The sequence below is a fragment of the Artibeus jamaicensis genome, unplaced genomic scaffold (genome assembly GCF_021234435.1).
Source record: "Artibeus jamaicensis isolate MK-2021 breed Jamaican fruit bat unplaced genomic scaffold, CSHL_Jam_final scaffold_474, whole genome shotgun sequence".
Taxonomy (NCBI): Eukaryota; Metazoa; Chordata; class Mammalia; order Chiroptera; family Phyllostomidae; genus Artibeus; species Artibeus jamaicensis.
The window spans coordinates 49266642-49278352 of NW_026522046.1; the positions used below are offsets into that span (position 1 = coordinate 49266642).

The following is an 11711-nucleotide window of genomic DNA, read 5'->3' on the forward strand; positions in this document are numbered from 1 at the left end:
CCTGGTGGGCGGGAGGGGCCTGAGCAGCCCAGGCCTGGAGCTGGGGATCCCTCAGTGGGTTGGTGTTTTGAATTCCCTTTCTTTGAAAAACTCGGGTTAAAGGAAAGGAGTCCTCCGTTTCAGAGTCAGAGTGCAGGCCGCTGTGGCAGGATGCGGGCACTCTGCATCCGCCTGGGACTCTGCAGCGGCTCCAGAACCACAGCCACACGTGTTCCTGCTGCGTCCTCGATTCCGCACGCCGGGGTTGCGCCCACGGCCCAGGCAGATTTGGAGAGCGGCACCCTGTGTCTTCAACAGCAGGGCAGGGCTGGGCGGCCCTTGGGCGGCCCTTGGGCAGTGTGACCACGAGGTGGCGGGCGGCGGCTCAGCTCTTGAAAGCCCGGCTCTGGCTGGCGTCTGTCTGCCTCTTCAGCGGGACCGGCAAGGACCATGGGGGTCAGACTTGGGGACTTAAGGTTTCATGATGCCCGGACGTGCATGCCGCCCACAGCGGGTCTTTGGGCCGTCCGAGCCCGTCCGAGCCCGTCCTGGGCCCGGGGGAGAGCGAGGTCGGCAGTGACCCGTCTTCTCGGACTTGCAGGCTCCCTGGGGCCCGTCCTGCTGGGGCCCCTGCTCTGGGGCAGAGCTGGCGCCGGGGCAGGGCCCCGGGCCCCACAGACACGGCTGCCGGCTGGCACCAGTGCCTCCCTGCCGGGATCTTGGTAGGTGGTCACTGCACGGTGGACCTTGATTCAAAAACGCTCTGCGGGCATGTGGCAAACTCCCAGGTTTCATCAAACTTTGTAGTTTAAAAGTTTTTTTTAGGGTTTTACTGATTTTTAGAGAGGGGGAAGGGGGTAGAAAGAGGGAGGAAAACATCAGTGTGTGGTTGGTTGCCTCTCACTTGCCCCCTACTGGGGACCTGGCCCGTGCCCTGGCTGGGAATCAAACTGGCGACCCTCTGGTTCGCAGGCCGGCCTGCCGTGCCCCGAGCCACACCAGCCAGGGCTAAACATTTTAAAATTAAAGATATGTTTCTGTATGGGTAGCTGGTCCAGAACACAAGTGCGCATACGTGTCCTATCTTTTTTATGTGCCAGAGTCTTAAAACTGCTCTGGCCTTCACACCCTGCAGACTCACGGCGGGAGGCGAGGGCCGGATTCCCGACCGCGCTGCCGAGTCAGCCCCGGCAGCTCCACTCACTGCTTGCTTTCCTTCCATTTGAGTGACCCTGCCTGGCCACTTAGCGCTCACTGTGTGCCAGGCAAAGTGTCAGACCGTGGCAGTCACAGCGATGGCCAGGAGGCGGGACGTCCCCATGTTTGCGTCGCAGTGCGGCTTCCTGTTCTGCGGCCACTTCAGTCCTCAGTGTCCGGCGGTGCCCACAGACCCGCCAGAACAGAGCCTGCCCCGGGAGACGGTCCCACTCTGCTTTGAGAGTGAAGCAGTGGAGCAGAGTCCTGGGGTGGCTTTCTTGTGCGGTTTCTCTGTTCAACATGAATCAGTTCCGGAAGAATCTCAAATGTGCAGCCCGGCGGCACGGGCTGGCGACAGCAGGCCTCGCCTGGGTCCCCTCTGCTTTCCGGCGGCAGCCACTTCCTGGTCCCCATTTAAGGAGCAAGATGAAAGGGCAGGCACACAAACAGGATGCAGCAGCTCTGGAGGCCGAGAGGCCGGGGGGGCAGCAGGGACGCTGCAGCCTCCAGAGGGGGAGCAGCGGGGAGGGAGCGGGGACCCGGCAGGAGTCCCTGAGACTGCAGCGCCTTTCCGGTGGCTGGTCTGAGGCTTGGTGCTGGGACCACTTGTTTTTTTTTAATCCTCATCTGAGTGTATGTTTTTACTGATTTGAGAGAGAGGAAGACAGAGCGAGAGGGGTGAAGGAGGAGAGAGAGAAACATCGGTCAGTTATGTGGCTGGAGATTATTAAACCCACCACCTTCTGGGGCACAGAGGGCACGCCAACCCACTGAGTGCCCAGCTGGGGCAGTGCAGGGAGCACCTTAAGGTGGCCACAGTGGGTGTTTGGCCCCATTGGTGGAGGGCCTGCGCGTGTCAGGGACACTGGGGAGCTGGGAGCCCCGGCTGGGTTCCCTCTGCAGGAGGCCGCCCTGCAGCCAACCCGCCTCCCGGAGGCGCGGCCCCGCCGGTCCTGCCGCGAGAGCCCCGCCTGGAGTGTGTTGGCCGGGCTCTCCCAGGCGGACAGCACAGCCTGGTGGCTTAGGGTAGGATCTGGGACTGGCTCCGCGACCTCCGTCACCCAGTCCCGGCTGCCACAGGGAGCATCGGCACACGGGCGCCAGTTACAGCCAGAGCAGGGGTTGGAAAGTGGGACTCCCAGCACAGATGCCCTCTTGGCACTTCCTTCCCCTTTGTGAGAGGAGAGCGGAGCTGAGAACGGCAGGTGCTCCTTCTGAATCTTGGTTTTGTGTCCCACTGAGCCACACTGTACGCGCGTGCATCGCCGAGGTGACCCCTGGAGACGGAGCACTTGGACCCGCAGCCCTGCAGCACCCCACACAAGTCCGATCCCAGCTCCAGGGCCCCCTGTGTCCTTAGGTTCTGAGCCCCGCCAGCGGCACTCCCGCCCGGCTGACCTCTGTGGGGCAGGGCGGCGTCATTGCCTCTGGACTCTGTCGACCAGTCCGCAGAGCAGGCTCCCCGCTTCCCAGAGTCACAGTCTGGCGCTGGGCGGGAGACCCGGTGCTCTGAGAGCCTGGCCACACCTGTCTTGATGCCCAGTGGGGGCTGCAGTCCGCAGTGGGACCGGCGTCCCCACCGCAGGAAGGAGCTTGAGCAGAGACTGCGGGACAGGAAAGGCGCCCGTGCGTCCTGAGTGGAGGCTCCTGGCAGAGTGAGGACACCACCAGCGTCGCCGTGGACAGCCAGCCCTTCGCTGCGCGGGCACCGCGTGCTCCCCCCCTGCCCGAGGGGTGCGAAGCTCTGTTTGGGCTCAGGTGCCCCTCCGTCCGCCTGTCTGTCCGCAGCATGAGTCCGAGAACAGGACAGGAAGCAGGGAGGGGCCGTGCAGGCAGGGCTGGGGCAGGTTCCTCTCCGACGATTCGCCAGCACCGCATGGGTGCCGCTGGGTGTGGAGGCTCCGGGGCCACCTGCGCTCTGCGGGCTGCCTGGCCCTCACGCACACCGGGGCGTCCCGACTTGCGCCTGGATCTGATGGGTGACACCTGCCACCCCGAGGGTGGAGGAACGCTGTGTAGAGATGAGGAGCCTCCATTTCTCTGCTTCTGAAGAGGAAGATCGAGGGTCCCTCTCCCGGTTGACGTTCGTGACAGGCCGGCAGGATCGAGGGCCGTGTCTGGGGCTCCCAGGGATTGCAGGTCTTTTCCGGGGCGGAGCAGCCCTGAGGTTCTGGGAGGTCCGGCCGGGTCGGAGCTGTTTTCTGTTCCCAAGCTAACGGAGCTCCTTCCCTTCCCTCCCCCTTCCCGTCGTTCTGGGTCTCCCCGCGGTGGTTTTGTCTTTGTTTCTCCGCTTCACCGGGGGTGGCGGAGGGGTGTCCGGGTCGCTCCCGGGCCACCTGGGTTTCCGGGGGGATCCTCGTGCTCAGTGGCTGCCACCTGCGCTGCACGTGCAGGCCCAGCCCCAGCAGAGGGACTCCCCGGGGCGTGTCCGTGTGGCGGCGCCCTGTCCAGGCCTGGTGCTCAGTCCTGTGTCCTCACAGAGGCCTGGACCCGGGGTCCGTGGGGCCCTCGGGGGGAGCGGCATCGGACCGGTTCCCTGTGGAGGGTTCCGCAGCGCCTGCTCGGTCCTGGGGCGCCGCTCGCCGCCTCCACGGGCTGAGGTGTGTTCAGCCCCTCCTCGCAGCGCGAGTCCCTGGGGCTGCAGCGTGCTCCTCGTACGTAAACTGGGCGGACGTGTCCCTCGCCCCGTGTCTCGCCATCTGTCCCCCGTGCCTGCTGCAGAGGAGCTCTCAGTCACGGGAACATCTGCCACCGTGTGAAGTCATTTGGAAAAGCAGAAACGTGACCGCATCTGCTCCTGGAGTCGGTGTTCTTTGCGGCTGTGTGGCGGTGGCCCGTGGGTCCCAGGAGGCTGGCTGCTCCCGGCTGCCTGTCCCGTTTTTCTAGACTGGTCCCCTGTCCCCTGTGGCCCCTCCCCGACCCTGTCTCAGCCTGGCCCTTGGTCCCCCTCGTCTGTCAGGAGGGCTGTCTGGCTAGTGCTCGGCGGGTGCCACCATTCGAGGGCCGTGGCCACCCCTGTAACGTCTGTTGCTAGAGGCCAGTCTCCTGTTGGAAAGGATGCTTGGGGGAGGGGGTCACCCCCAAACCCCGAGCAGCTGGGTGCTCCCCGAGGGCTGTGGTCAGGCGGTGAGAGGGCAGGTCCTACTCCCTGAACCCCTGTTCCTGCCCAGCTGCTGTCTTGGCTGTGTCTCCTTTGGTGGCCGCAGGCGGCCCTCGGTTCCTGGTCCCTGCTGGGTGACCAGCCCCCTCGCCCCACCCCTTCCTGCACTCACCGTGGTTCCCCTGGGCCCTGGGGGCGGGGCTGCCCCACCGTCCTTGCCAGGGGTCTCTCATTGCTGTGACGGGTGGGCTGCCCTGGGCTGGTGACGGTGGCCTCATGGATCGGCTGGTCCCCTCTGTCCTTGAGGTCTCACCTGTGAGCTTGGGGTTCTTTGGGGTGGGCTCAGGGTTCCTGGGGCCGGACCAGAAGCTGCAAGGCAGCCTGAGGCCTGAGCTCAGAATTTGCACGTCCCCCCTCACGTCCTGTTGGCCAGAGCGGGGCTGGGGCTGGGTGGGGGAGGGCGGGGCCTGTAGTCTGGTGGACACCCTTCTCCTCCCCGCTCCCCACCTCCCCGACCAGCCCTTTCTCTCCAGTCTGGGTAACCTCCCCTCAGCAGCAGGCATGATGGGGCACAGGCCTGGGTGCTTGGCGACAGGAGCCCGAAAGCCCCAGGGGCTCTCCCACGTTCTGCGGCTCAGATGTGTGGACGGTGACTCCTCAGCTTGGAGTGCGTATTTCCCATTCGTGCAGCCTTTCGACAAAGGGAAGGCTCCTTTTTGGTGACCTTGACCTTCTGCCCCACGTGGCGTGTGCGCTTGTGTCTTCAGCCCTTGTGTCCCCGGCAGCAAGTGCTGGCGTCTGCCGCTTCCTCTGAGAGATGCGCGTTGGGGCTTCCCCTCCCTGGCACTGGCTTGGCGGGCGCTGTGGGCTGGGGTCCAGTTTCATGTCCCTGCTGTTGATCAGATGGCCTGTGTTCCCGGCCTAGGTCCCGGCCTGCAAGCACGGCCTGCAAGCACGGAGGGAGGCCCTTTCCGGCCGGGCCCGAGCGGCTCTGGTCCCCACCCCGTCTGCCGCTTCTCTCCGCAGCTTCACAGCCAGCAGGAGGGCGCCCGGGCTTGCTGGTTTGTCCAGCTGGCCAGGGGTTTGGGCCTTCTGCTCTTGCGTGAATTTAGTTCTGGTAACAGTGCTGCTGTCTTCCTGTCTCTCTCCTGCACGGTGACAGCGCCCTAGGTCGGGAAATCCTGTGTCCACCTGGTTGTTGGGGGGCCAGTGTCCGCCAGGCGGCTGGAGCAGCCACTCCAGTGTGGCCCGTGGTCTTTTGGTCTGTCAGGGCCATTGGGGAGCGCGTGGGAAAGGCGGGCGTCGGTCCGACCCCACCCCTGCCTGGTCTGAATCTGTGTGTGTGGACCCCCCGGGGTCAGACACTCTTCAGCCCTGGGAAGCCCCGCAGGGCAGAGCGATGCTGTCTCCTCCTCCTGTGCGGGCGCAGCAGGGTCACCCGCAGGTGGTGCTCCCCTGCATCTCCGCTCTGCCAGGCTGGGCAGATGCAGACCCGGAGCTGCCTTGGGCGTTCGCGGGCCTGGCCCACCTTCACATGTGGCACGTTCAGGGTTGGGGCTTCCACGTGGGGATTTCTGGGGCTAGTTAACTGTTGTTGTGTGCACTGTGTGATAATGATACGCTGCTTTATAAAATAACAAGATTAGTAGTAACAGTCAACATAAGGAAAAGTGACGTGGAGCCAAGATGCAGAGGCTCGAGCTCAGAGGGAGTGACGACGGGAGGGCAGTGGGTGTGCCCCCGGGGCGGGCTGGGGACACGGCCACTGCCCCGTGAGGGCCTCACCTTCGCCCCTTCTCTCCCGCAGGGCCATGCAGCAGGCGGAGCAGCAGCGCTGAGAAGGCCCCCGAGGAGGCGGACGGGCCGGACGCCGAGTCCTCCGACGACACGGACCGCAGCAGCAAGGTGAGCGGTTTTGTTCCCACCTCCGCGTCTTGGGCCCTGGACTCGGCACCTTTGCCGCACCTGCGGGTCGAGCCCCCCACGGCCCCAGTGGTCTCACTAGTAACGTGCCGCCCAGCCAGGTGGGAAATCCGCGTGGCAGCCTCGCCCACAGAAGCACAGGTGGGAGGGGGTCCTGTCCCCGAGTGGGAGCCTGGGTCCCTCCGCTTGAGGGTGGTGCACGGCCTCTCGGCCACTTGGCGGGCCTCCTGTCTCTGTGAGGGTCCCGAGCGTGCGGGCCCAGCTCCTGGGGACAGTGCGCGTCTCCGTGGAGGGAGAGTGTCTCTGTGGCTCGGGGCCGTGAGAACGGCCCTCCCACCCTTCGGGCAGCGGCTTTGTCTCCAGTTCCTCCCGCTTTTACCCCTCCTCCCCCCCAGGCGGGTTTGGGGCGGCAGCCTCTTCTCATCCCGTCTCCACGCCCGGGCCCCCGTGTCCCCAGCCAGAGCGGCCGTGTGCCTCGAGTCTCCTCTGTGACAGTTCGGGCAGGACCACTCTGCCTCCCGCCCTTCTGTCCGGTGCCTGCCAGTCGCCCCTTGGGCACCTGGGTGGTTCCCGCCCGCGCCCGTCAGGGGAGGGTGGCGGGTCCGGGCGTGAGCCGAGATTCAGAGCCTGCGCATCCCGCGCGCTCGGGGTCCTTGGGTCTCTCCCTGGTCCCACAGGACTCTCCCCAGCACGGGCTCCTCCTCCCCAGGGTCCTTCCTGCCCGAGCACAGGCGCAGCGCGTCGGGAAGCAGGTGGAAGCTGCGGGGTGCGGCTGGAGCGGGGTGGGCCTCGGGGAGGCCCCGTCCTCAGGAGGACCGAGCGAACCAACAAAAACTTGGTCAAGTGTTTGACCTGTGGCCCCGACTTCACTCTTGGCTGCGGTTTTGTGGGGGAGGGTCAGCGGCCCTCAACAGAAACAGTTAATTTCTAGACTGAAGATATATTGAATATATTGAAGGGTGTTTATTTGGTTCTTTTGTTAGTGAAACTAAAAACGTTAAGTCTGAGTTTCCAGTTTGGTTTAGGAACAGTTGTCTGTCCTCCTTCTGACCCTCTACTTACTGAATGCTCTTCACTCAGGGCGTTGCCACCTGGCTGTGGGCTGAGGTCGGTTCCCGGGAAGGGCAGGAGGCCCCGGGCCTTGTCCCCTGACGCCAGGGTGATGTCTGTCTGCCTGGGGTTGGTGCTCGAGGCCCTAAGCTTGCCTGCAGCAGACAGGGCAGGGGAGAGCGTTTCACTGCTTGCTGCGGGTCACTGTGGGGACTCGCCTGGGGCGGTCGCCGTGTCTGAGGGTCAGATGGGGCTGCAGGAAGCAGCCACTTCAGGTCCTTTCCTGGGGCTGGGGCGCCGTGGGAGGCTGCACCTGGAAGTGCTCCCTCATTTCGTCTGATTCATCTTCTGTATTTGAATAGTGTCACGTGACCCAGGTTCCCGACTTCAAACAGCCTTCTGGGAATTGGGTTTCTTGCCTAGGACATTTGGAAGGAAAAACCGCGGACTGAGCGAGTCTCAGAGCGAGGGCCCTGCTGTGGGTTAGTCATGAGTGTCTCGCTGGGCGCGTTGTTACCGGATTGGCCGCTGGTCCTCGTCAGCCCAACCTGCCCTCCCAACTGCCCCCCTTCCAGAGAGACCAGACCAGAGGTGGCCACTGTTGCTTACGCCACAGGAACAGAGAGGCTAAGCAGCTTACTGAAGGCCACCCAGCTCTGTGGTGGGGACACCAGGCCTAGTGTTGTGAGTGGCTCTGCCGCGCTCGAGGGTCGTGGCCTGGTGTTTAGCACCAGTTTCCCAGGGAAGGAAGGGACAGACCGGTGGTGCCGTGAGCCAGTTTGGGGGTGTGCTCACGGCTGCCCTTCCTCAGGCCTGAGCTTTCTGGGCCTTCCATGGGGTTTAAAGTCGGAGTGAGTGTGTATCTTAGGTTTCTTGATTCAGGTTAAGCATTTTGTTGATGCATCTCTTACATCAGGGTGTATATTTTCTCAAAATGAAGTGAAACTTTTGTGTCAGAAGGTGCCTATGTGAGAAGGAAGGTTTTGATGCAGCCGGCTGAGTGTTGAGATGCATAGGTAAATGAATAAACAAACATGTAAATGAAGTAAAACAAATACTCGTTTTTTGCTTTGGCAAAATACGTGACAGCTGTTGACGGGACAGTGTTGCTGTCTTTCCCCAGTGAACTGTTTAGGAAACAATGGGGCAGGATAAAGAGAGTGCGTGCTGGAGGTTCACGTTCTCCATTTGTGTGTGGCGGTGCCTGCCTCTGGGGGCGTGGGGGGTGGGGCCGGGAGGGCCACATCCTGGGGGCGGGGCCGGCACACCGCAGGGGGCCTGAGGGCCTTTCCCTCTGTGGGTGGCCTCCGTCCCCGCCCCCCTCCCCGCAGCTGCAGGGAGAACCTCAAAGGGCCCTGCTTTTCATCCCGGCGGCCTGGCTCTGGATGGGGCGCCGGCCAGCCCAGGCAGGTGGTGCCGCGGTGTTGCTTCCACGGAGGAAACGTGTCAGAGTAATTTTCAGAACGTTTTCGGTCTGGAAACTGCCTTTCCCTTTAATCCCAATTGTAACTGTGTCGGAAACTCCTGCTCTGGGAGCGACAGCGTTAGCGGGAAGTGTGAGAACAGAAGCTGCTGAGGCAGAAGCCCGGAGCTGCTCCCGGCGGGGGCGTCGGAGCTGAGCGGTGCGGGAAGGTGGGGAAGGTGCGCACAGGCGCTGGCCGGTCAGCTGATCCCGCCCGCCCTGCAGACTTGCCCGCGAGCGTGTCTGCGCTGCCTTTACGTTCTGCCCCTCGGTCCTTCCTCTCTGGAACTCTGGCCGCTGGCCAGGTGCCGTCCGGTCTCGGCTCCTGCCCGAGGTTTGGCCTTGGACACCTCAGCAAGGGTGTTGGCCGCCCTGCAGCTGCTGGGGCTGCCTGGTCCCCGTGTGTCCTGTCCTCGAGGGGATGCGGCTGAGCGCCCTGCCTGGGCAGGGCCGGCCCCGTGGGAACGGAGGAGGTGTCGGCGGTGCCAGCAGAGCCTTTCAGGGCCCTCCTTTGGCTTCCTCGCTGAGCACGGCCGGTGGGACCACGGAGGGATGTGCCTGAGATGGCCGCTCTGTGGAAGATAAAGCGCAAGCCCAGGGCTGACCCCGGGGCCGGGGCTCCTGGCGGCAGGTCCCTTCACCTGGTGAGCACGCTCGAACACGGCTGTCCGGCTGCGTCCGGTCCCCGATCCAGGGAGGGGATCTGGGGTGTCCTGTTTCCCCTTGTCCTGTCTTCATGCGTCTGGAGCCGGGTGGGGGGGAGGAGGTTCGGCGTGGGGGTGGGGTGCAGTTGGCACACAGGGACATTGGTATTTTCTTCCTTAACAGCAGAAAGGTGTGTTTTTTTTAACTGCCGTTTGCACGTCCCCGTCTTTCTGTTGTGGAGATGAGTGTGTTGCCGGCAGGGCGGCGGCGTCCCCTGTCTCCGCCTCCCCTGGGGGTTCCGAGGGGCTGCAGGCATTTCTGGAGGGAGGCTGTGCCCACGCCCCCCGCCCCCCCGCCCCGTGTTCTGGGTGGCTCTGACTCCGGGACCGGGAGCCGGAGCAGCAGGTGCGTTGGGAGGGGTCGCTCAGGGGCCGCGTTCACGGTCCCTGCGGATGACCAGCCCTGTCCACAGTGCTCCCCGCAGTGCGACTGGACCCCCGTGAAAAACCTTAGTGGGCGGGTGGTACGGAGCAGTTCACCAGGGTCCAGTCAGGCCTTTTAATAGTCCCACGTCCCCATCAAAGCCTGTCAGCTGTCAGACTCCCTGTCACTTCGGGCGACGGGGATTGTGACAGTTAGTGTGGCTCATTTATCTGAGTGCCTTTGTCCCTGGACACTTCACTGCAAAGTCCTTCTCAAAGGACGCCTGGCCAGCGCTGCGTCCTGTGGGCTCCGAGGGGCCTCGCGTCCCTGCGGGTGTCTCCAAAAGGCCTAAGGGAAGGCTGTCGGATTTTAGGTCACGCTGGTCCCTTGAAGTACTCGGGGGTGTTGGATCGTCGGGCCTCAAAGGGACAGTTCTGAGACTCTGAGCCCCCTGCAGGCAGGTCTGCCATGGGGGGCGCTGTGCCTGTCAGGCCGGCCAGAGCTTCCTTTTCATCTCAGGGAGAAGGTGGCCTTGTGAACCGCGCCCCCTGCCCCCCACTGCTCCCTTCTCTGCGTGTCCCTGGGTTATTCTTAGTCTTGACCTGGGGCAGCTCTGAGGGCTGGGCTTCTCTGTTTCCAGGGTGATGACCCCATTCTTCCACAGGGTCCTCCCCCACCTGGGCTCTGCCCCTCCAGTCCTGGCTTTCGGGGTCCCTTGAGAACCTCCCCGGGCAGCACCTTGTCTGGGTGCGTCTGGCTCCCATGCTGGGTGTGGGGTGATGGGGACACCAGGGAGCCCGCAGGGTGGAGTCGTGCTCCTCACATTGTCGGGTGGTAGGTCGCTCTGGCCCCTCCGACAGCCCCAAGACCCTGGAGCCACGCTGGGAGGGGCCAGGTGAGGGGGGGGGGGACAGGTGACTCAGGAGCTGCCGGAATATGTGAGTCCCTAGATGCGTTCTAAAGCAGACCTGCTGATTTTGCTTCCTGCTAAGGAGTTTTGGGGGTGATATGTTAGTAAAACAGAATTCTTGATGACATCTTTTCAAGTTGTTTACAAGCAAAAGTTTACTAAGAGCCTTGAAAATAAACACCCTTCAACACAACATTCGTTATGACTGTAACTGTGTTTTTTAGTTTTCCACCTAAATAGCTTGTAACCGACAGTAAGAAGGTTGCATCTGTTTGGACTCTGTTCCTTGTGATCAGCCTTCGAGTCTCCAGAGAAGGTCTTGCCAGCGGGACGCTGCTCCCCCCCCCACCCCCTCAGCTTGGGGCCCTGTCCTGGGAGGAGGGGGCGCCTGAGGCACTGACCCCAGGTGTCAGGAACTTGTAGGTGTCCCCTGAGGCACTGAAGGTACTGCCTGGCCTCTTTCAGGAACTGGGGGGAGGGGAGGTGTAGAATACAAAGGCCCGGCTCACCTGCCCCTCACTGGAGCTTCCCGGGCCTGTTTCAGACCGAGGTGGGCAGACACCTGCGCGGCCCCTGAAATGGAGACCTGAAGGCATTCATGGTGGAACAGAGGCAGTGAAAACCCAGAAACGCACACACCCCAACTGTCTGCGAGTCTCCCCGGCAGGGTGGGAGTGGGAAGGCCAGAGGGGGTGGGGTCTTTGGAAAGTCCTGCCTGTGGTTTGGTCTGAACGGGAAGGTTGTAGCTGTGCCTTTTCTTGGGGGGTGTGGGGTGGCGGGAGGCAGGACTTCACCCAGCAGCTTGGCGGACGCTGGCACTGTGAAGGCGCACCGTGGCCCGGTGGGCCCTGCGGCAGGGGCGGCGGGTGCTGCCGGACCCTGAGCCGGGTCTGCGAGCGGGTCGTCGGCTGGGCCAGGGCAGCTGGGGCCAGTGCCGCTGTCTCGCAGGCGCCCAGCAGCCTGAGCTCGGGGTCTTCCCCTCTGTGAGGCCCTTGCCCCCTCGTGTCTGCGCTGTAGGGCGG

At 63.5% G+C, this 11711-nt stretch overlaps 1 protein-coding gene across 13 annotated transcripts in view; it reads left to right on the top strand.

Moving 5' to 3' along the window:
- TIAM1 (TIAM Rac1 associated GEF 1) overlaps positions 1 to 11711 on the top strand; it is a 194809-nt gene that overhangs the window by 163460 nt on the left and 19638 nt on the right. For all 13 annotated transcript variants that reach the window (XM_053657893.1, XM_053657897.1, XM_053657892.1 and 10 more), the window contains one exon: positions 6084 to 6181. In XM_053657893.1, coding sequence (XP_053513868.1) covers positions 6084 to 6181 — 98 coding nt within the window. The remainder of the gene's footprint in view (positions 1 to 6083; positions 6182 to 11711) is intronic.